Source organism: Trachypithecus francoisi, unplaced genomic scaffold (assembly GCF_009764315.1).
Source record: "Trachypithecus francoisi isolate TF-2019V2 unplaced genomic scaffold, Tfra_2.0 Lachesis_group6, whole genome shotgun sequence".
Classification (NCBI taxonomy): Eukaryota; Metazoa; Chordata; class Mammalia; order Primates; family Cercopithecidae; genus Trachypithecus; species Trachypithecus francoisi.
In genome coordinates this window covers 93015778-93041702 of record NW_022681471.1, presented here as the reverse complement: position 1 = coordinate 93041702, position 25925 = coordinate 93015778, and the positions used below count along the sequence as shown (strand labels likewise).

At 36.6% G+C, this 25925-nt stretch overlaps 1 protein-coding gene across 17 annotated transcripts in view; it reads left to right on the top strand.

The window, feature by feature from the left end:
• The window catches only part of KDM6A (lysine demethylase 6A), a 236129-nt gene extending 215909 nt beyond the window's left edge, over positions 1 to 20220 (top strand). For all 17 annotated transcript variants that reach the window (XM_033201802.1, XM_033201801.1, XM_033201800.1 and 14 more), the window contains 3 exons: positions 15739 to 15865; positions 17723 to 17893; positions 19348 to 20220. In XM_033201802.1, coding sequence (XP_033057693.1) covers positions 15739 to 15865; positions 17723 to 17893; positions 19348 to 19377 — 328 coding nt within the window. In that variant the 3' untranslated portion in view covers positions 19378 to 20220. The remainder of the gene's footprint in view (positions 1 to 15738; positions 15866 to 17722; positions 17894 to 19347) is intronic.
• Positions 20221 to 25925: the final 5705 nt, after the last annotated feature.

Below are 25925 nucleotides of genomic sequence, written 5' to 3'. Positions count from 1 at the left end.
GTTGTTTTCAAAATGCTGTCTTTTGAAAGTAGTCCTGGTTTGTTAAAATGATTTCAAATCTAGATCCAAACTTTTATTTAAACAAAAGTTGTGTGGCCAAGGCAACATGCCTATGAATTATTTTATGACAGTCTTTTCTCAGTTGCACCATTTTATCTAGTTATAGGTAAAAGGGTAGGGGAGACAAAAAGGACCAAAAACCAAATTACAGCGAGTAATATACAAATTCTTTAGAACATTGGATCTTACATACCATACTTTCCATAAATATAATTTATAGTGGGGCGGGGAATTGTCTCTCCATTTATCCTGTTATACGTCAGAATGGTACTTTACCCTGAATAGCAAGTTCGGTGTTATTTTTTGAAACAAAAGTGACCTAAAGTCACTAAAGGTGTTTAGTAAGTTGGAGGTAGTCATAAACTAGATGCTAAGTCAGATCACTTAAAAGTAGTTCAATATAGAAGCCATTTATCTAACAGCTATATAGACTGAAAGTAACTCATTACATTATGAGTAGATTAGGATTTTATAATTGGAAAGGATTTTCAGGTCACTTAATCAGCTCCTACTTAATATAGTAATCTTATCTGTATTCATAATTTGTGATCATTTAGTGACTTCTTAAACATTACTTTCACCTCACTATAATTATTGCAAGTTGTTTACAGAATAACCTAAAGTCTACCTGTCATTTGGTCCCGATTTCCTGAGTAGATTTAGGATTTATGCAGAATAAATCCCATTCAACAAATGTTTGAAAACTAACTCTATGCCAGACACTGTTGATAGACATACCAATGTTTAAGATGAAATTCCTGTCCTCTGGAGACTTAAATTCTAGTAGGACAAGAAAGAAACCCCCAGTATAATTTATTTATATGAATAAGATAAAATACAATAATATTTGGGAGGAGGGAAGGTCAGAGTGCTCCTTTTGCTTAACGGGTCTGAGAATGTGAGTTTTCTGCTTAGCCCTGAATAATGAGGTGAAATCAACTACACAGAGATCTATGGGTAGAACCTTCCATATACAGAGAACAGGTGAAGGCTAAATTGGGAATAACTTTGGCATGTTTATGGGACAAAAAGGTCAGGGTGACTATAGCTGAATGAGAGGAAGAGTGATGGCGATAAACTTAACTAAGCAAGCAGGAACGAGATCGTACATGGGCTTTCTGGACATGGTAAGAAGTTTATATATTAATTATAGGTGTTACAGCTTGCCATAGAGGATTTTAAGCAGGAAAGGAATAGGTTTCACTTTAAATTTAGAAAATGGATCTAGTGGCTGGGCGCAGTGGCTCATGCCTATAATCCTAGCACTTTGGGAGGCCGAGGTAAGCCAGATCACTTGAGATCGGGAGTTTGAGACCAGCCTGGCCAACTTGGTGAAACCCTATCTCTACTAAAAATACAAAAATTAGGCATGGTGACGGGTGCCTGTAATCCCAGCTACTCTGGAGGCTGAGGCAGTGGGGGTGATGGGGCAGGGGTTGCAGTGAGCCAAGATGGCCCCACTTCACTCCAGTCTGGGTGAAAGAGCGAGACTTGTCTCAAAAAAAAAAAGAAAAAAAGAAAATGGATCTAGTTGCTTTGTGTGGAATGGGTTCCAAGGGGTAAGCTTAGAAGTAGGGAGGACAAATTAGGAGGCAATTGTAACAGTACAGACCAACCTGGACAGAGATTTCCCTGTAAAAATAGAGGGGTCAAACTAGGGAGTCTTGTGGAGCTAAAGCTCATAGAACTTGTTCATAAATTAGGTGGTTGGGTGAGAGGGAGAAAGGAACCAAGGAAAACTTACCCATAGTCTTTTCTTCTTGTTGTCTGATTGTCATTATTTAAACATTAATCACGTCTATCATCTTTTCCATTCCCTACCCCACCCTCAATATTCTTGTTATCCTTTGAGACTCCTTCCAGTTTATCATTGTTCCTCTCAATATTTAAAATGTTGAGGTATCGACATTTATGTTGTTATAAAGTTGTCTTGTGTTGAGGTCAGACATACAAAATTTGGGTGTTTTTCATAATTTATAGTGATACTGTTTATTTCTTTTTTTTTTTTTTAACCTAGATGCACTTACATTCTTATCTATACTCCATTTTGCCCTATACTACAAAATGTCTAATATTTAAATCTTGATTGATTGTATTCCTCGTGATATTAACAGTTCTCCTCCCAGCTTGAGTACCTATTGACGCACCAATTGAAAATGTTAACCACAAGTCTAGACCCCTAGGCCTTGCTTTATAAGCCTCCCTTTTTGAAATAATTGTCATTGAGCCATTGCCAAAAATGTACTTTTCAGCAGCCAACATGGCTCCCTTTCTTTGTTTTTTATTTATTTATTTATTTATTTTTTGAGACGGAGTCTCGCTCTATCACCCAGGCTGGAGTGCAGTGGCGCTATCTCGGCTCACTTCAAACTCCGCCCCCTGGATTCACGCCATTCTCCTGTCTCAGCCTCCTGAGTAGCTGGGACTACAGGTGCCCGCCGCTACACCCGGCTAATTTTTTGTATTTTTAGTAGAGACGGGGTTTCATCGTGTTGGCCAGGATGGTCTTGATTTCCTGACCTCGTGATCCGCCCGCCTCGGCCTCCCAAAGTGCTGGGATTACAGGCGTGAGCCACCGCGCCCGGCCCCCTTTCTTTGATTTAATGAGTCTTTGCTTATTGTATACAAGGCTCTAGGCTAGGCTCTTAGGGTTTATAAATACATGGTATAGGTCCTTTCTTAGTGCAATTAAATAAAATAGATGGAAAGAAATTCGGTGACAGATCCACTGAAGTTTCCAGCCCAAGGAGTCAGAGAGGTTTTTTTTTTTAAAAAACTGTGTATTCTAGGGAAGAATGTATTTTGTGTGATGGGTGAAAATGAGGAGGCAGGGAGAAGAGAAAGGAATAGCACTTAAGCCAGCTTAAAACCAGACTCTTGCACCATCAGAAAGATGCCCCAGTTCATCCATAAAATAGCCTACATAGCATATCTCCTTAAGTCCAGCACAGTTACATTTTCGTCCAGTGCGCCAGGCAAATAGTTGGCTTATGTAGAGAGGCCATGTTGTATGAATAACTCTAGTCTTGAACCACTAAAGTCATGCTCAACATGGTAATTCTGAAAGGCTCAGAGGAACTCTGGAGAAGAATAGCAAATGTATACTCCAACTCATGTTCTCTTCCTCCTGCTGTCATTCTCTCCCCCATACCTCCCTTTTTTGCCCTCCCTCCTGATTACACTCCCTGCTGTGCATTTGCGTGAGCTTAAATGTATAATGATACAACTGCTATATGTTTATTGACAATAATTGGTGGTATGTGTTGGCTTGAGCGCAATGTGTGATGAGTAGTAGAATAAGATATAGTTGTAAAAGTTGGTTAGAAGCCGATTATGCTTTGTGTACCAAACTTAAGACTTTCTTCTGTTGGAGAGCTCTTGGTGGGTTTTTAATTAATATGATCTAATTTAGGTTTCATAAAGGTGTTTCTGGCTATTAAATAGAGCAAACTTTTGGATAGTAAGAGGAAGAAGTGAATCAAAGATTCTTTGGCTTTTAAGTCTAGATACTTAGATGGTTTAGTAATATTGCTAGTTAATAAATCGGGCTTAGTACTTAGCCAAGCACTGAGCAAAGTGCTTCCCAGACTGTACTCACTTATTTCTCACAGCATCCCAAGGTCATTCAGTTGACTAGAGGTAGAGCCAAGATTTAAACCCCTATCTGTCTGTGAAAGTGCTTGAGTGAATCTATGGCACATGACTTCATTTGGGGACAAGTTTGGGGAGCCAGTAAAAGAGTTGGATAGAGCTATTTAGAAGAAGCTGACTAGGGAGTCATCTACCTAGGAGTTTGTGACTGTCTTGAGAGGAAAAGGAAAGAAAAAGTTGGGGTAGCACTTTGTGGGGGGGGATATGCCTGTACAAGAAAAAGAAATAGGTGAGCTAGATAACAGGAGAGCATGGAGACTGAATTGTTGCAGAAAGAGAGGAAGAGGTCTTTTTCCACAAGCACAGTTTTGCCGTGTAATTGTTATATCCACATCATTGCTCTGGTCTTCAAATCTAGTAGTTCCTGCCAAAAAATGAAGTGGTATTGGTTTTTTCTGGTTTGTGAGCTGTGCCAGTTCTTAATAAATGGTTCTCCCTTGCCATTCCTTCCCTCTGCTTTGAGTTATTTTCTTCATCTCCTGTTCACTCTGCCACCCACAGCAGTTTGGCTTTCTACCCTTGGTAAGCCCAACACTTCTCTTGTTGAGGTCACCAGTGACCAACTGTTGTACATCTGCAAAGGCACTAATGTACACTTTCTTCAGAAATCTACCTTTTTAAGCCTGGCATGTGAATGCCTCAAATCTGATTCCCACTTGCCTTGTCAGCCATTTCTCCCACTGCTGCCTTTAAATGTGTGCTTGAATTGTTTTCTATTTATTAATATTTTTACCACTCCATTTGCTATTTTAAACCATCTTTAATATGAACTGCAATTTTTACATCTCCCCCTTTTTTTCCTTTGAATCATCTTTTAATAAAGCATTAATTCTGTATATGTTGAGCATACGAATTATAGGCTATATTAAAAGAAAAAATATCAGCTAAATGTGAGAAATGAAATGGAGAAGATATACAAACATAGTCTTCTTTCTTAACTCTCCCCCTGAATTGTTATTTTTAATTCTTAAATACTGTGAATCTACAGTGTGTAATTTTTAGGCTTTCATAGTTAAGTGGTAAGCCCGCTCAACCAAAAAGAATGTAAGCAAAATTCTCCTTGTGCCTTCTCATCTGCTCGCTCCCTCAGCTCTACCCAGTTCTTTTTATTCAGTAAATGTTTATTGTGTACTGCATTGTTACCCAGGTTTGTGCTAGGTGAAAAGGATTTGATCACTTCTCAGACTGCTCAAAGTGAATTGAGAAACCGTCAAACCATTAAAACATGTGATCTTTAGTGATAGAGATATTGGTAAGAAACCATGGTGGGGCAGCATAGAGGAAGGCTCTTCTGAAAGAGTGGAAGGTTCAGTAAAGGCTTCACCGGAAGTACTACAGCTTCGCAGTCTCTTATTGTAAATCCTTTAGGCCAAATTTGGAGCTAAGCAAAACCACAATGAGATACCATCTCACACCAGTCAGAATTACTATTATTAAAAAGTTAAAAAATAACAGGTGCTGGCAAGGATGTGGAGAAAAAGGAACACTTACACTGTTGGTGGGATTGTAAATTAGTTCAACCATTGTGGAAAGCCATTGTGGTGATTCCTCAAAGAGCCAAAAGCAGAACTACCATTCAACTCAGCAATCCCATTACTGAGTATATAACCAAAGGAATATAAATTATTCTATCATAAAGACACATGCACACACATATTAATTGCAGCACTATTCACAATAGCAAAGACATGGAATCAACCTAAATGCTCATCAATGGTAGACTGCATAAAGAAAATGTGGTATATAAGTGGGAGCTAACTTATGAGACCACATGGACGCATAGAGGGGAACAGCAGACACTAGGACCGGTTGGAGTGTGGAGGGTGGGAGGAGAGAAAGGAAAAATAACTAATGGATACTAGACTTAATACCTGTGTGACAAAATAATCTGTACAACAAACCCCCATGACACAAGCTTACCTATAACAGACCACGTGTACCCCTGAACTTAAAGTTTAAAAGAAAATAATGTTTTTTAGATTTAGAAAAGGTTATTGAGTACATTTATAATATATTGTACCTTCCCAGCAGGGTCTGTTGCAGTATCCTGGGATCAAACATATTAATATTTCAGCACTAAAACATAGAAATAGTCACTCTAATGAGCTCAGTGAATACTATAAGTAGCCCCAGGTCAAATTTCAGCGCCACTTGAGTTTATGCAAGATTTATGAAAATTTTGTGGGATTATAATAAGGGATTATGAACCTGTATTTGCACTGGGTTATTTAATAATGGGAAATGGTGTTTTCTTCTGTTGTCACCTCCTGACTCCTCATTATCATTTTGAGAATGAATCGCCTGTAGTTCTTTAAGCAAGTCAATATCACTCTTGCTTTTTCTCTGTACTTTTCCATTCAAGTCTGGTCTTTAAGGACCCTGTGATTCCATAAAGTTCTGTTTATCTGAGTAAGTCATTTAGTAAATCTCTTCGAATTTCTACAACCTAGCCATTTTGCTAAAATACATTAATCATATTCTGCTTCACATTCTTCCAGATATTTCCTATGTTGACATAAGTCCAAAGAATATATATTATCTTGATTACTTCTTTCATTTGATAATGCAGTGAACTCGACTTAAAAGTTCACAGCCTAACTCCTTAGGAAAATTTAAGTGGCAGCTCAATGCATAACTTTCTCTTTTGACTTCATTTAACTGTTAAATGAAATAACTTTTCTCTGCAAATGAACTTAATTTTAATTTCTCCTTTAGACCAAACTTTTAAGTGTCTTTCCCTGGTTTATGCCATACTTGTGTGTTCATGTTAGCTGAAGATAGATTTAAACTTTCGTTGCTAAAAATTTCAGGTAGATTTCGCATTGGCAATGACTGCCAATGAGACGTCTTTATCATTTTTAATATTTTAAATAATGGTCAAATTTGCATGTTGGATCACTTGGTAGCAAGATGAAGCATTAAATGGAAAGCAGAAGATTTAGAGGCATAAATTAGAAGGTAATTGCTCCAGTTCAGACAAAAGGAGAGACAAAGATTAGAGGGTAAAATAGACTACACTTGGTGATTGATTGGTGGTAGAGTTGAGGGAGAAATCTGTATTGCTGGACTTTGGCTTGGGCCAGACAGTGGAACATTTGTGCTTGTTGATGAAGTTGGGGATAAAGAAGAAATGAGTTGGGTGTAGAGAATGATGGTTATCAACTTGACTAGCTTTAGACATGCAGAACTTGAATTGCTCCTACAAGATTTAAGTTGAAATTTCTATTAAATAGCAGCTAGATGGATGTATGGTTCTATTGCTTAGAAAAGGAGTCTGAGATAATACATTTGTAGCCCTCAGCTGGCTGATAGGCAATCACTGCTAAGGTGTTAGCTGTTGAGTTTTCCGAACCATTAGCTATTTTTAGGGTAGAGCAGTGCCCATACAAAGGAATGAATAAAGGAAAACTTTAAGATCAAGGGTACTGATCTCCTTTAATTCATTCAACTATGAAGTTTTTCTAGGTTAATATATCTAGTCTCCTTTAAAATATATAAAATTTACATGTGTAACACATTGCTGTACTCCTCCCCAACTTGTTTATACTTTTTCCTCCAACTTTTACTTTGAAATTTCTTAAACCTACAAAAAAAAGTTGAAATATAGTACAACGAATACCTGTGTAACCTCATCTGGATTCATCAGTTAAGTTTTTGCCACATTTGTTCAGCAGTCTCTGTATACGCATACATGCTTGCACGCACTTTTTCATATGAGCTATATGAAAAAGTAATTTGCAGACATCATGACATATCACTTCAAATACTTCATCCTGCGTCTTAAGAGTAAAGTTATTCTCCTATATACCTGTACCATGGTTTACCATATTTAGGAAACATGAAATTCTGTAGTATGAGTTAATACACAGTCCACATTTAGATTTCCCCAACTATCCAGAAATGTCTTTTTTTTTTTTTAAGCGCTTTCCTCTGCTCACTCTACCACCCTTATCCATATTGAATTAAGGTTCACATTTAATTGAGTATGTAGTCATTATGTCTTCTTTAGTCTCTTTTAAACCTGTGAAAGTCTTTTTTAATGACATTTTCTTTTGAAGACAGCATACCTTCGTGTTGTGCGGAGTTCTACATTCTGGATTTGTTTTCTCATGATTGTATTTGGGGTAAATTTTTGACAAAAACTACTAATGATGTTTACTTTTGTTTAACTCCTGCCTCACTCCAGCATAACTATGTCAGAGATATTTTCCTTAGTGGGTCCTGAGTAAATTAAGTTTTACTAAAAAGGCAATTTGAAAACTTAAAATTAGGGGTGAGGAGATTATTGTTACTTTTTAACCCATCTTTGTCATAGTATATGATTTTTATCCTGTGGTTTTAATTTTACAACTGGTAGATTAAGATTTAAAAGAAACCCTCGCCAGGTGCGGTGGCTCACGCCTGTAATCCCAACACTTTGGGAGGCCAAGTCGGGCAGATCACAAGGTCAAGAGATCGAGACCCCAGCTAACATGGTGAAACCCATCTCTATTAAAACTATAAAAAATTAGCTGGGTGTGGTGGCACACACCTGGAGTCCCAGCTACTTGGGAGGCTGAGGCAGGAGAATCACTTGAACTCGGGAATTGGAGGTTGCAGTGAGCCAAGATTGAGCCACTGCACTCTAGTCTGGGTGATGGAGCGAGACTCTGTCTCAAAAAAAAAAAAACAAAAAACAAAAAAAACCCGTCACTCTGCAAATTCACGATTCGCATTTTAAGATATTTGAGATACAGTACTTTGGCCTATATTTTATTTTTCTCTTTGTACAATACTAAGACTCTTTATGTCATTTTCATAAGACTCTTACTTTCCTTGTTTTGCCTTCTGAAGTGTTTTTTTTAACAGGACATTTGAAAGGAATCAAGTGTTAGTGCAGGAGATGAGCTCTGCAGACTGTTGGTACTGATGAGATTTCCCTGTAGATAACAGGCTTTCAGAATAAATAGACTTATAGGTGCAGCTCATAAAACCGACCCCCAACAAATATGCTATAAGTTGTTACAGTCATGTTGGACCGTTGTCAAGCTAGTGTAATGATAGTATGTTTCCAATACATTGGAAACGTTGGTTTGTTCACCAGCAACTTTGTGAGTTCCACTTAAATCACCACGATAAGTAGTTTAGTAAATTTTCAAGTATGTCAAAAACAGAATGCCAAGGAGTGCATTTTCCTCTGAAAAGTGTAATGTTAGGAAGTCTTAGATTTAGGAGGAGCATATCAAATAGTATGCTGAGGAGTAGAAAGTTAATTTTCAAGATACACATTCATTTGTCTTACCCCCTGTAATCTGCCAGACAATAACACATTCTAAAAATACTAATAACATATAAGCCAATGGTTGAAAATAAGTTCTCTTAATTTGAACAGTGCCGAGCTCATTGAAAACCACTCCCCACAAACTTAATTTCTTGTCATATTATTTTGTCATTCTTTTGACCATCTTATAAAGCACTGTTTTATATTTTTTCTTTTTCTGTTTCTTTTTTTTAATTAAAAAATAAAGACAGGGTCACCCTTTGTTGCCCAGGCTGGTCTCAGACTCCTGGGCTCAAGGGATCCTTCTGCCTTAGCCTCCCAAAGTTCTAGCATTAACAGGCATGAGCCACCATGCCTGGCCAATATTTCAGTTTTTAAATGTGCCATCTTATATGCACAATATTAATGTTTTATGTGCTTTCTCTGTGCCTTTTGTGTATATATGATCACTATGTGTTCATTATTTGACCATCCTTTTTTATTTTCCTAAGTCTTAGAGTCTACACTATTTAAGATCCCAGTAAAATATTACAGGAAGGGCAGCATTGTGTAGTTTTCTGGATTCTAATCTGCCTTCATATCTTAGCTTCTTCATTTACTGGCTGGGGGATTGCGGACAAATTACTAAACCTATTAGTCTTTATTTCCTCTTTGGAAAATGAGGATAATGCTGTCTTTCTAAAATAACTTTTATGACTGTTATGTGAGTCTTAGCATAGGGTAAGCATTCAGCAAATGGTAGTTGTTGTTGTAATTATTACTATTTTATAGAAACCCCAATTACCTTCTTTTTTTAGTTAATATTCTTGGACCTAGTGTAGTGGTTCTCAAATGTGGACAGTTTTTCCTCCCCCTGCTTTCCTTTCCCAGGGGACATATGCCAGTATCATGGCTTGAGTGGGAGAGATGCTACTAGGTTTTTTGAGTAGAGATTAGGAATGCTGCTGTTAAATATCCTGCCGTGCACAGGACAGCTCCCCATAACAGAGAATTACCCAGCTATAAATACCAATAGTGCTGAGATTGAAAAACCCTTATCTAATGGAATCCAGACTAAACACCTTTTGAATAACCTTGTTTCATTTTCTTTTTGGTGTGTTAACTATTATACTTTGAGTTGGCATTCATCATACAATTTTTTCAAATTAAATAACTTTAATTTAGTAATTATATGATTATTTTAATACAGTTTAGGAATTTGACATGTCATGTTCAAATAATTAACATTTATTGAGCATTAACTGCCAGGCACAAGTCTTTTATATAACATATGTAATCCTTATAACAGCACTGTAAGTTACATACCCCCTTTTTTCAGCTGAGGAAACTGAGGCACAGAAAGACGTGTGCAGCTGGAATTTGAACCCAGACAGTCTAGGTATAGAGTCTGCTCTTGCCCACTCTACAGCTCTCTTTATGGTCTCTTAAAGGCTCTGACCCTAAAAACACAGTGATTTGTGAGGTTGATATTTTACCAGTGTCTATTGAAAAATACACTGCAAATCTGAGACACTGGTTTTAATTTTGACACTTACGAAGTAGAGATTTGTGCTGGTTCTCTTACTTGCTGATCACAAGAATCACCTGGAACTCTTATTAAAATAGGTTTTCAGAGCTCTATGCCAAGAACTCTGGGAACCTTTTTCATGGTGACCTAGTGAATCTTATCAGACAAGTTAGGTCTTTTTTAGAATTAAGAATTTTTTTTGCTCCCTTTTCTTTCACATACATTATAAGTTATTACCTTACCTACCTAAATAAAATATACTTTATCACAAACACAGAATTCCAAAATGTAAATTAAAGCAAACTCATAAGTATTAACTCCCCTTTGATTCCCTTATTTAAATGGATAAATATGGTATTATAGTGTTATACAACTCTTTAGTTCACACCCATTTGACCTAATAATGGAACAAGATTTTTCCAACAGTGTGCATAGATAATGGTATAGCCATAAAGACCAGTCCATAGTTAGCATTGATCCTACTGCTATAGTCCTGGCAGTATTCTAATACTCTGTTGGGTTTGATATATAATGCTTTTTGATAACACTGACCAAACAAAATCTAAAAATTCTAAAACTGCATTCTCATGGTTAATATATATCTGCTTTCATGCTTTTTTTTTTTCCATCTAAGAGCTTAAACGTTCTTAAGATACGCATTTTATCATTGACTGAGACCTTGATTTTCAGCCATGTGGTTGGTGTAAATAAAACTGTTAGATTCCTTATTGACATTCATATACCCACTGTTGTCCTAGGAGAACATAACCCTGGAGTGACAGGTGGCAAGAGAGTTTTCAGAGCTCATATGTGGGCTTGCTTTTCCTGCATGGTTCTTTCAGTAAGGCAGACTGGGCAGAGCAAGGCACCTCTTGGTGTTCGTTAATTTGTTACCTACTTCTCAGTGGCTGAGACTGTTACCATAAAGCATTTCAAAGTGCAACACCAAGTTAACCCATGTTTCATCTATCTCCACATTGATACTTGTTTGGTAACTTACTTTGGAAACTGAGTCATATTGCCATTAGAATGTCAGAGTAACCCCCAGTGTTGTCTTAACTTCGATGTAATATAATATTACAGCTTCGTTCCTATTATTTCCTGCCCCAGAAACTTCATGTGAAGATTAAAATCTTGTAAGAACAGTTGTTTGTTCCCTAAAGAAGCCCCCATACTACCTTATTGTGGCATTCTTTCTGTTCAGAATGTGCCTTCCCCCATCTCTTTGTCCTGTTCATAAATAAATTGATTCAGAAATTTCAACTTCTGTATGAAAACTTCTGTTATTCTCTACCTCCCCTCACCTGAAGATGATCTCTCTCCTTTTAGTATCCATAGCATACTATGTTTATTTTTTGCCTAATGTCCTCATGTATTGATTTATGAATATACTGTGCATTAATTGCCCATAAATAAGGCTTTTGATAATTTGTCTACATATTATTTTATTCAGTTCTCTTGTTCTAATATTGCAAGTGTATTTTCATTCTATTCCCTGTGTGAAGTTGTTCTCTAAAATTCTATCGCTCTTTAAGTTTCATCTTTGCAGATCACTTTTTGGTTGGATTAGATTCTAGTATATAACCTCAAATATGCCAAGCTCTCAATCAGCCTCTTCCTCATGGTTTTCTTCCGTTCTGGAACTTCCTTTGTCCCCTGCCTTTTTGTGTAGTCTTTCATCCAAACAGCTAAAAACAGAGATTGGGTCCTGAAGCCAATACTGATCCTTAAACGTCAAAGGATTTCCTGCTTTTCTAGCTGCTGAAATCATTTTTGATCTTGTTTCTAAAGTGCATGTATGCAAAATAGCATTTTCCATCTTCTATGTGTTTACAACTTTTGCAAATGATTTATTCTTTTTGTTTGTAGCAAATTGAATGCTTTTTTTTTTTTTGAGACGGAGTTTCACTCTTGTTGCCCAGGCTGGAGCGCAATGGTGCGATCTCATCTCACCACAGCCTCCACCTCCCGGATTGAAGCAATTCTCCTGCCTCAGCCTCCCCAGTAGCTGGGATTACAGGCATATGCCACCATGCCTGGCTAATTTTGTATGTTTAGTAGAGACAGGGATTCTCCATGTTGGTCAACCTGGTCTCAAACTCCCAACCTCAGATGATCCACCCGCCTCAGCCTCCCAAAGTGCTGGGATTACAGGCACGAGCCACCACGCCCAGCCCACAAATTGAATTATTAATTACCATAAGGTAAACTTACAGAAATTTAGCAAAACTAAAATTAAGAGGAAATGAGAATCCTGATTGTTTAGCTTTTATTTTTTAGCTCTTTAATGTACTTAAATGTTGTCTTTGTATAAAATCAGTCTGGGGTTAATCAAAGCAGAACAGGTTATTGTTAAGTCTTAAATATTATATCTGTTTCTTTACTAGGATCCTTTCCCTAAATCACTTTACTTTCTATTTTCCCTATCCTTCGGTTGAATCACATTCTTTCTTTTTAGGACTTGCTCATTACTGTGGACTCCGTAAGAGCCTCTCTCTCTCTCTCTAAATTCTCCTTCTGTTCCAACTGCTGCCTTTTGAAAATGGGAAGGAACAAAAATTTTCAGTGTTAAAAAAGTAAAGGCAAGGAGAAATCACAATTTTGTTATTCATCCTCAGATAAGATTAATAGAACTGTCAGTTTTCTAAGTTTTTGGTATCACACAAAATATAAAATATAAGTTCTGGAGCAGAATTTATTCCAGAAGCAGACTGACTACTTAAGGCTTAGTATTTGCTCTTAGCAACCTTATCTCAGACCCCTTGTTACTTGCAGGAAATCAATATAATGCCTTTTTTAAGATGAAACTGCCAAACTAACAATAGATTGTAAACTACAGTCTAAGTACCAGAGTAGTCGGTGGCATTGAAGATGAAAATTTATCTGCTGAGTAACAAGTAGCCTGATACTCTATAGAACCAAGGCTCTGTGTTTGGAAAAACTGTGCTTCCTGAGCCCAAGAATCTCATCTTCACAAGAAGCGGAGTGGGTGAGAATAAGATGTGAAAAGAGACCACAAAGAAGGGTACAGTGTGACATAGTAAGGGGAAGCTTGAAATTTTCTTTTAAAAACTCATAGCTCAACCACTTAAATAGCTTTATGACATTAGACGAACTTAACTTCCCTGCACTCCCTTTTCCCCATTTGCAAGATAGAGATAACCTTTCTCCACATGGTTGTTAGGAGGCTTACTTGGAATAATGTATATGAAATAGCAAATACATGGCTCCTCTCTGGTTCTTATTTTTTATTTACTTTTATTATATTATTTTTGGCCATGTGGAAGGACAGTTGAGTTTGAAGTCTTCCAATGGTATCTGCATTTTTCTGTAAGAGATCTTATTTTGAAGCCTTACTTGGAAAACTTGTTCAGTAAAATCTGTACCTTTAGAAGTGAATTGTATGGGACATGGGGAGGGAAGAAGAGAGGAGCAGGTGCTGTTCAAGAGCTGAGACAGAGTCTGAATTATATTCTGTCTTTGCCATGATCTAAATTTTTACTTGCTACCTTCCCTGGTGCCCTGTACAGGCACACATGTACACATCGATAGCTGTCCTAACCTTGACACACAACCACAGGCTAAAAAGCAGGGGTCCCCAACCCCTGGACTGCAGACCAGTATCAGTCCATGGCCTGTTAGGACCTGAGCTGCACAGCAGGAGGTGAGCAGCAGGCAAGCTGGCGTTACTGCTTGAGCTCCCTTGAGCTCCACCTCCTTTCAGATCAGTGGTGTTACTAGATTCTCAAAGGAGCAGGAACACTATTGTGAACTGCACATGCAAGGGATCTGGGTTCCTTGCTCCTTATGAGAAGCTAATGCCTGATGATCTGAGGTGGAACAGTTTGATGATCTGAGGTGGAACAGTTTCATCCCAAAACTATTCCCCCCGCCCCTCCTCCTAGGTCTGTGGAAAAACTAATCTTCCCGAAACTGATCTCTGGTGCCAGAAAGGTTGGGGACCACTGGTCTAAAGCAATGTTTAAGTTAAATATGCAAGAATTGTTGAAGCCAAGCTGAGAGTGCAGTCTTTAAATATGATACTTAAGGAATTGGCCTACAACTATGAAATCAATATTGTTTTATACTTATTAAATACAGGTTTTACAAATGTTTTTAGTTATTCCCCGCCTCCCCAACCACTGCTGGGTTAATATACATGGGTTCGGATACATAACAATATTTTAACATAGTAACTTATAAAATAACAAAGGAATATAAAATAAAGTAAATTAAATATTTTAGTACATTTAATTTGAATTTTAGTTGTATATTGATTAAGCTACTATATGCTAGGCACTGCCCTAGGTGGTGAGTAGATAAGTAGATAGCAGGAATGCAATAGATAAGACCTTTGCTTTCAAGACAACACTCAGTTGCTAAACCCTTCCTTTTCTTTAGGATATTTTCATTGTCTCTGAATTTTAGAGCTGTAAAGTGCCTTAGAGATCATCTAGTTCAACCTCTCCGTTCAAATGGAGAACCTGAGCCACTGAGATTCACAGGAAAGTAAGATAATTGAGCAAACAGCTCACAATGACAGAAAACTATAGGAGAATCAGTACAAATTGTGAGAATTTACTATGTTGTTAGCTTCCTAAGTATGAGTTTAGAAAAGGTATAAGTTATAAGAAAAGTTAAATTGTGTTAATATGAATGGATTCCACTGTTTACCTTCAAGATAAAATGAAGACATACTTTTTTCTTTAGTATTTATAGTTAAATGAATATCATATTCTGTAGTGACTAAATTCATAAATATTTTTTCTGCTTATAGACTTGAGTTTCAAAAGCAGCTGTACAGATGATGCTGTTAATGAGTGTTTAGGTAGTGTTGATTTAAAAAATATAATGTGCCTTCCTGCCTTATTAGAATCATAGAAGTTCATATTGGGAGTTCACACCCCTTATTTCAAGGATGAGGAAATTGACTCCCAGAGAGGTTAACTGACTTGCCCAAATAAGAGCCAAAATTAGCAACTCACATTTAAGCAGGAAGTCAGTTTTTATGTACTAAGACCATTATATTTTGATATCCAGATATCAATTTTCTCAACTTTAAATGTTTTAATATTGTATTCATCAGGTCTGAGCATTGTCATTTTAAAACCTGAGAGTATTTGATAAATTGAAATAAAAATTACGAAGTCATAGACATTAGAATCAAGTCTCTTGGCATTATTTCTAGTTGGTATATCTTTTATGCTAAAAATATTCAATATTCAGTTGCTGGTCACAAATAATTTCTCCCCCACAATAGGTATTGTCTTCTAAGGACTCTGAAGCAATGTCAGACATTGAGGGAAGCCCTTATTGCTGCAGGAAAAGAGATTATATGGCATGGGCGGACAAAAGAAGAACCAGCTCATTACTGTAGCATTTGTGAAGTAAGTAATTGTTCTTATCCACAGTTGTTGTATAAAGCCTCTTCCCTCTCCACTTTTGATTTCTCTTTATTTTTAAAAAACTTTTTATACTTTTGTGTAATCCAGTTTATAGTAATTAATATTGTATTCAATTTTGTTACTTAGCCATTATATTAAAATTCAGTGTGATAATAACAATATTTCACTGCGAATTAACCTTAAAAGTATCTACTGCAGAGTCATTTTTGTGGTAGATCTTCAACAGATGATAATCAGCAAATTTAGTCTGAGATTTTAAACTGGGAACAATCTAGATGTACACAGATGCCAATAAACTGAATGTTTGGTATAACTCTAGGCAGATCGATTATCAGTCCTCTCTGGTGCAATTCACAATACATTTGTCAAGATTGTGTGGCCAAGGCTTGCAAGAAGTGCAGGAACAAAGATGTGGCGCCTGCTATGAAGGAGCTTAAATTCTACTTGGAGCAGACAGATTATAAACAACTAATTGTAATGTACATGAGACTATGATGAATGTGAAGTTGGACTTACTGTTAATGATAACACTGAGGGGGAAAATGACCTGATTTTTTCTTCTAGTATTGGCATAAGAATTCACAAAAGTATTAGCATTTGAGTCCATCCTTGAAAAAAGAGTATGATATCAGTAGGCTAAAAAAGTGATGAGAATCGGAAGTAGACTGTCATGGGCTATAGGAACAAGAAGAGAACGGGGAAATGGAAAGGTTTTAGAAAAGGTTGAATGTGTTCCAATTTGGCTGGAACACAGACTGTGCAAATTCCACTCGTAAGTCTTGGTGGCATGTAATTTGTAGCACATCTTGAATGGTTTTAAGGAATTTGATATTCCAAGGTCACTGAAACCATTAAAAGGTTTTGAGCAGGCAACTAAGGGTGAGATATGTGTTTCCGGGAGAAAGGACAGTGATATATAAGCTATTGCAGTGGTCTTAAGAGTTGTTATTTTAAGGCCTAGACTAGAACCTGGCAATGGGAATATTAAAGAAGGGAAAGAATTAAAAAATATTTAGAGGGTAAAATCAGTGAGACACCTCATTAAATGGCAGAAGTAGAAGGACAAATTGAAGAATGCTCACCAATTTTCTAGCTCAGGTCACTAGGTTTGTATTGCTGCCTGTTGACAGTAATGGATAACATGGTGAACTCTAGGATTGTCGTTTACTGTTAAAAGAAGACATGAGATCATAAGAGTTTTCTGTCATTGAATAAATTTAAGGATAAGCCAAAGACAGGATGTTGATGGTTCATTTCAAACCTTGAAATTCTGTAATTCTGACGTCAACCTGTATTTGAAATGATTGAATCCATTGATTTTTTTTTTTTTTTTTTTTTATGTTGTATGACCTGACCAAAGTAAGTCATTAGGAGATCAGATAGATTCCAGTTAGGTGTGATGTTCCTTATCCTACCTGAACCCTAGTAACTCATCAATCTTTCTGTATAAGACAGAGGTATTATTTCTAAAATCATGCTGTACTTATGAATACATAAAAATAATCACTTACATCTGATTGTATGCTAATGTTTTGGATTTAAAAATAGGTTGACCTTTATCAGACTTTTGAACTGGGCTTTGCCAGTGGTTGTCATGAGTGTGTCATTCCCTTTGATTATTCCCCTAAATATGCATTACTACCCATGTCTTTGGATTTGTTGCAAAATAAACCTGATCTGTTAAAGATTCTCAAACACAGCCATGTTTTTCTTACCACCTACTCTTAACCAGAGATCACTGTCCACAATTTCATTCAAGTAGAATTCCATGATTATACTAAAGCAGTACAGTAAATACCACCATCTCTATTGAATATGTTTTTCTCTTGTATAAAACAGGTGGAGGTTTTTGATTTGCTTTTTGTCACTAATGAGAGTAATTCACGAAAGACCTACATAGTACATTGCCAAGATTGTGCACGAAAAACAAGCGGAAACCTGGAAAACTTTGTGGTGCTAGAACAGTACAAAATGGAGGACCTGATGCAAGTCTATGACCAATTTACATTAGTAAGTCAAATCAACATGTGAGTACATAGTTAGCTGGGTTATGAAGCAGCAGTGTTTGTTCTGCCACCTGATAAGTAGGAGGTAATGAAATATTTTAAATTTCCCTTTGGCTCATTACATATTGCATGAGGGTATATTCATATCATTCCCCCCTCCATTTCCAAGTATTTATTCCTATAAAATTGGCATATATCATTTTCAGTTTTCTTCCTGGGTAAGACCAGCCTAAATAATTTTACAACAATTACATTTAAAAATCTTCACGTGCTTTAGATGGGACACTATCATATCCTTTATGTCATTTTATCTCAGAGGATAAGTTGATAAAATGTTTGTGTACATAGGTTATTAGAGCCCACAAAATGAATCAGTAAATGTGCTTTTAAATATACTTCTGCTTTTAGAGCTAATTGTATTTGTTTAAAATTTTGTCCTTGCCAGAAGTATTAACCTCATGGGAATATTTAATGGAGCTTAACTTCCTGGTATGTTATATAACCTTATGAAATTCAAGTATACTTATAAATTGCACACAGTTTTTAATTTCAGACAGCAGATGCTTGGGGGAAGCATTTTACTTTAGCAGATCAATAGCTTTATGAATAGAAACACAGAGATAATTTATGAATTGTTGATTTTCTCCAGTACTTGTCTCCCACACATATGTGATCAGAAACTAACTTTTGAAATTTAGTTTCTGATATTTTCACTTGAATAGTCTTCAAGATTGCTTGAAGAAGAAAATTATCTGGAATATGTTGAAGAAAATATATTACCTAGCTGAGATAGATTCTGAAGACAGTCACTAGTGAAATTATAACTTGTTAAATTATTTTTCAAGAAGCCCCCCCCCCCTTTTTTAAGCAATCTTAAGAAACAGTAAACTAAGGCCGGGCGCCGTGGCTCAAGCCTGTAATCCCAGCACTTTGGGAGGCCGAGATGGGTGGATCACAAGGTCAGGAGATCGAGACCATCCTGGCTAACACGGTGAAACCCCGTCTCTACTAAAAAATACAAAAAACTAGCCGGGCGAGGTGGCGGGCGCCTGTAGTCCCAGCTACTCGGGAGGCTGAGGCAGGAGAATGGCGTGAACCCAGGAGGCGGAGCTTGCAGTGAGCTGAGATCCGGCCACTGTACTCCAGCCTGGGCAACAGAGCGAGACTCCGTCTCAAAAAAAAAGAAACGGTAAACTTAATAACATTCCAAGAGTTTTTGACTAATTGGTGAAGAAATATAGAAAATTGCAAGTACGCTGAGTAGGATAATGGTCTTAGACTCTTAGGAAAATTGGCTGAATGGGAAATAGTAAGGTAGATTGTACTTTTATGTTGCGTAGCAGGCTGTTGAACTTTTTGAGAGTTATTTCCCCTAACTTCATAAGCAGACTATATGTTTGTAGCCATGAGCTATTAACAATTACATATCAAAATAACCTACCTTACTTTTATTTTCAGGCTCCTCCATTACCATCCGCCTCATCTTGATATTGTTCCATGGACATTAAATGAGACCTTTTCTGCTATTCAGGAAATAACCCAGTTCTGCACCACTGGTTTTTGTAGCTATCTCGTAAGGCTGCTGGCTGAAAACTGTGTCTATGCAACCTTCCAAGTGCGGAGTGTCAACCAACTGGACGGGAGAGAGTACTGCTCCTACTCCAGGACTCTCACAAAGCTGATCAGCTGTACTTCACAAAAAAATAATAATTTCCATGTTTTGTATATATCTGACAAAACTGGCAACATCTTACAGACTACTGACTTGAAGACAACCTCTTTTATATTTCTCTATTTCTGGGCTGATGAATTTGTTTTCATCTGTCTTTTCCCCCTTCAGAATTTTCCTTGGAAAAAAAATACTAGCCTAGCTGGTCATTTCTTTGTAAGGTAGTTAGCAATTTTAAGTCTTTCTTTGGTCAACTTTTTTTTAATGTGAAAAGTTAGGTAAGACACTTTTTTACTGCTTTTATGTTTTTCTGTCTTGTTTTGAGACCATAATGGTTACACTTTTGGTTCCTAAATAAAACGTTAAAAAAATTAACAGCCAAGTCACAAAGGTAATGGATTGCACATAGACTAAGGAATAAACTTCAGATTTGTGATTTTTGTTTCTAATCTTGATGTAAATTTACACTATTTATAAATACATATTTATTGCTTGAAAATATTTGTGAATGGAATGCTGTTATTTTTTCCAGATTTACCTGCCATTGAAATTTTAAGGAGTTCTGTAATTTCAAACACTACTCCTATTACATTTTCTATGTGTAAATAAAACTGCTTAGCATTGTACAGAAACTTTTATTAAAATTGTTTAATGTTTAAAGAGTTTTCTATTGTTTGAGTTTTAAAAAGACTTTATGTACAGTGCCCAGTTTTTGTTCATTTTTGAAATCTGATTATATATATTTTATATATACTTATGTATGTATATATAATATATATAGAAATCTGGATATATATGTATAAATATTTAGAACTTACATTTTTCTCGTTTTAAGTTTCACATCTATGGTAGATTTTTGAGGTGTCTACTGTAAAGTATTGCTTACAAAAAGTATGATTATTTTTAAGAAATATATATGGTATGTATCCTCAAGACCTAAAATGTCAGACTGGTTTATTGTTAAGTTGCAATTACTGCAATGACAGACCAATAAACAATTGCTGCCAAAATGTAGTATAATAGTAGAAAACAAATAGTGATTGAACTTAAGACTTTAAAAGGAATGTTATATGGGCTTGACAAATCCTGTACATGACTTAGTAACATTTTATATGGAAAAGGGGATTCAGGATGAAGGGCTCTATTTTAGAATGAAAATAAATTAAGAGACTTATTTTTTAATGTTAGGCAATTTTGAAATCTCATGCTTTTTTGCTTGCATGACATGATTTGGGGGAGGAGTGCTGCAAATTCCCTATCACTAGTAAAATATAGCAATCTATATTAGCGTTCACAAGTCACTGCTAATTAATGATAGTATTTCATTTTGTAATAACAGCACCTTGCATTTGTACCTCCATTTTCTGAAGCATTTGACACATACTCTCATTTAATCATATTGTTCTTTGTATGAATTTTCCAGGAAGCATTAGTGAAGAAGCATAGAGAATAGAGAATGCTGTAAATCAAGATTATATATATATGGCTAAAGAGAGCTTATTCTGTTTCTAGTGAAATGCCCTGCTGATTGCATTAATCACATACTCTTTCAGATTTAGAGTATGTTATCCTCTTAAAACAGTTTGAAGGTTGAAAGCATGGAGATACTTTTTTTGATTAGTTAATAATTTGGTAAATATTGGCTATCTACTAGAAGTAATCATCTCTTAATTATAATTTCAGAAGGAAAGAATTCCAAATCTGTTTTAATTATGGAGCAAGAATGCTTGTCTAAATGCTATTCAGGACATTTAATCACTAATATTTTTAAGTGGTTTTCTTGTAAAATCTCCTATCCAAGGTTATTGAGAATAACTCAAGACGAACATTTTTGCAAACAAAAATTGCAAGCCAACCATCAAGAAGCAAAGATTATAAGAATGCTGAACCACTACCTAAATGTTTCTTAACCTGTTCTAGTTTATCTTACTGACACAGTGTCTTATTTTCTATGATTTTAAGATAGTTTATTGCCAAGATTAATTTATCTGACATTTAAGAGAATAAGTTATCTGACATTTAGATAAATTATCTGACATTTAAGAGAAATTTAGTATAATTCATATTTGGATTCTATGTCAAGAATAATACTTATTCAGGAACCTAGTCTTTGGGTAGAGGATTGGGAGTAAAAATCAAACACATCAACATTACTCTGAAATACAATTACATAATTGAAATCACAAACTGCTTTTTTATCTTCAATTGAACATCCTTTATAATTGCATTTTTAAGATTTTAGAAGACAGAATAATTTTTTTTCTTTTTACTATTTGTATAGGCAAGTCCCATTGAGGCACACTCTAGGTGCCTTAATAATGAAACAAGTTTACATCCTAATACACACATTTTTAGAGAAAAAAGCTGATCACACAGTGCATAGAAAAAGTAGATGTGATCCAGAAAGTGGGAGCTAAATCATACTCTTTTCCCATTGCCACCAGTTAAATAGGAATGCAAGAACTTAACAATCAGTATAGCAATTGAACTTAATAATCAGTATAGCAATTGAACTTAATAGGTTAAATCAGTTTAAAACATTTGACTTTTGTATTTTGTCTTTTTTGGGGGGAGGGGGAAGGGGAGGGTTGGGCAGGGTCTCACCCAGGCTGGAGTGCACTGGCACAAACACAACTCACTGCAGCCTCGACCTCCTGAGTTCAAGCCATTCTCCCACCTCAGCCGCCCGAGTAGCTGGGACCACAGATACATGCCACTGCGCCTGGCTAATTTTTGTGTTTTTTGTAGTGATTTTCGTTATGTTACCCAATCTGGTCTTGAACTCCTGAGCTCAAGTCTTCCTCTCGGCCTCCCAAAGTGCTGGGATTACAGAGGCTTTTGTATTTTGAAATAAGGTCTAAGTAACTTTCCCAAAGTAAATTGACAGGTTCTTCAAAATGCTAGTAATTGGTCAATTGAAATTTAAGATCACATAGTATTACGAGTTTAACTCAAATGAAGTGTGTGTTTCTCAAAGAGAACCTGGTTATGAAATTTTTAATTTATCGTTGTATGGATTTTTATATATATATATATATGGAGTCTCACTCTGTCACCAGGCTGGCGTGCAGTGGTGCAGTCTCGGCTCACTGCAACCTCCGCCTCCCAGGTTCAAGTAATTCTCCTGCCCCAGCCTCCTGAGTAGCAGGGGCTACAGGCGCATGCCACCATGCCCAGCTAATTTTTGTATTTTTAGTAGAGATGGGGTTTCACCATGCTGGCCAGGATGGTCTCAATCTCTTGACCTCCTGATCTGCCCCCCCTTGGCCTCCCAAAGTGCTGGGATTACAGGTGTGAACCACGCCTGGCTGTATGGATATTTATTTAGCCAATATTCATTTAGCATTTCCTGAAAACCAAATGTGAATAAGATACTATCCCTGCCTTCTCTCCATACACACATCTAGGATGGAAGATTTAAGTATGTTATGCAGAACCTGGAAGAGGTAAAAGATGGGTAGTATTGGGGTTTGCTTTGCAGCAGGGGTTACATCATCACACCTTGCAGAGCAAGATCTGAGAACTTCTAGTAGTTTGGCCTAAAGGGTGGTGTGTTAAAAGACAACTGGAAAGGTAGGAAGGACCCAAAGTTGGAAAGTTTCCTTGGCTGAGTGATGTTTAGACTTTACCCTGTAGTTAATATGGAACCAGCCACTGGATTTAAGCAAAAGAAGACCAATGAATTTGCAGTAGTATTCCTACCTGTTTCAACAGATTCCATCTACCTACATTGCTGCCAGGATAGTTCTAAAGCATAGAAATTCACGGGAACAGATGATTTGGGCTTGAACTTCGGATATGATGAAGATTAAGGGCACAAATTTGAAAGAAGTAAAGTCCACAAACTCATCAGATGTCTTCCACATGGATGAGGGTGCTTCTAACTGGAATAGGAAATAGAGAAGTGGAGTTCTGGGGGCAGAAGATAATGAACTGCCTGTAGGACATCTAATTTGCTTAGAAATTAGCAGTTGGATATACTAGTCTGGAATTGGGATTGGCCTGGACCAGAAGCGTGTATCTGGCTGTTCGTTGAGGTGGTGCTTAAAGCCCGTAAGATCATATAGGATCAAGTGAGGAGAAAAGTGGACCAAATACTTGCTAAGAAACAGCACATAAAGGGCAGACAGACTGCAAAGAAGGAAGCTTAAACGGGCCATGGTGGTGGTAGACAAGCTAGATCTTTTGAAAAAACCACAGCATGCTGCAATGAGGACTAAAAGAGGATTCCATTGAATTTCCAACAGTTGGTGACATTTGCCAAAGATCCTTCAGTGGAGCAACAACCTGGTTGTCATGGATGGGAAAAGGTACTGAATTTGAGAGTGATGGGTCAGTTTGGTCTTCCCAGGAGCCCCAGATACGAAATTATGTTGGTCTTTGGTGATCTCACCCATTTTAGACATTGTGTAGCATTATCCTAAAATGCTTTACAGAGTAATAGCTTTGTAAATATACCTTGAAGCAACCCATGTGATGTTTTACTTGAACAGGGAAATGAAAATGAGAGTGGCATTTTTTAGTGTCGCCTAAAGATACCTACCATTTACTGAGAATCTGTGCAAAGCACAGTGCTAAGTATTTTATTACATTCTATTTAATCCTTACGATGACTTAAGTACTGTTTTATTCCCATCATTACAGATTAAGTAAATTGAGGCAAAGATTGTGTAAGTTGCTCAAGGTTTCATGGTTATTAAGTGGTGAAGCCAGGATTCTAACTCTAGCAATCCAACTCCAGAGCAACTACTATTCTACCTCTGTAGAGAAATAGGAATTTCTGAGTGCTTACTCCACAGTCATGTTGGAAGAAGCTTTTCATTTTGAGTCTTTCTTTAACAAGATTAAGATATCTTTAGACTTGCATAATTAAGATGACCATATCTTTTAGAGTTCAAACCAGGACCCCTTTGAGATTGAAAGGAGGCATTATTAATAGTTGGCCTGGGCAACAGCTATAAAACGGGGCTCTTCTGGGCACATCATATGTGTAGCATAGTGTTTACGTTGTCTTCAGAAGCAGCATTTTGGGAGTCACATTTACCTCCTCCCAACATCATTATCCTAGATTTTTGCACTCTTTGAATGGAAAGGACACATGAGTTTACGTGCATTAGGACCCACAATAGTGGTTGAAACAGGTGGTGAATTATCAGGGTAAAGTTGTATACAATGAATTACAAAATGGAAATGATAGAGGAAGAGAAAATTTCTGTTTTTAAGTCTTAATGATGTTTGTTGAGCTTTTCCCACCCTAAAATAAGTAATGGCAGGTGAAAAAAAAAGCAAGAAAAAAGTGAGCAAGAATAGGATATTCTCAGTGTAAAGATTACGCATTTTTCTAAACTCTTGGTCCAATGGCAATTTACCAGTCTAAGATGGGAATCTGATTTAACATATGCAAAATAAGATTTTTAAATGTGTCAATTTGAAAAAAAAAATGTACTCACTATTTTCTCAGGATTTTAAAACCATTCAGTGCCATGTACTTTACTTCCAAGTGATTAAACATGTTTTAATATGAACCAACAGAGATTTCTAATGAACACAAAGACTATACTCATGGCTTTAAATTATAACTGTGTGTGAGAGAAAGATGACTTCAAATAGATTCAAGGTATGATTAACACAAAGCAATACTCTGAACCACACCCTCTTTCAAAAATGCACAGATACAACATCAACTAAAGAGAATGGAGAAAGAGGAGAAAGTGAATACGCTGATTTTGGAGGCTTATATAGTTTATTGTAGTTAAGCATTAACTTCAGCTCACTACTTTGTGGTAGAATAATACATTTGGCAGAGTGAAACTAGATAAGAATGTTATCTTTAGAAAACAGATACAAGTGATTTAAATGCCATTATCCTATGAAATGTGGTTGTTGGATGCAACTTTTGAGATGACTGCACGTAGAGAGGAATCTGTTTAATAAATGGGAATCAGTACCCAGATCTATGATCAGCAAGATTTTCTGGCCTAAGGTACATAAAACATTTGGGTGGGGGAGGGCAAGTTCAAAACTATATGAGATACTGATGCATCAAACGTTTCAGGAAAAAAAGAAAAACTACCAAAGATTTGAAAATACAACTGCTGTGTACAGAATCTGTATAGTTTAAAAATATTGGTCAACCTGCAAGTTATATAGCATTCTAGATCAGATGGAGTTTGTAGTCCATGCATTAGAATTTCTCTAAAACGGTCCCTATCTCCTTCAGAAAAGATCAGTCTGCTGAAAGTCTCATGAATAAGAGCCCATCGAAGAGCTATGTGTCACAGTAGGTAATCTAGCTAACCTGGAAAGGCCACAAGATGCTAACATTCTGAAACTTGCCTTTTAGGCTTGCTTCCACCTCTGTCTGGCT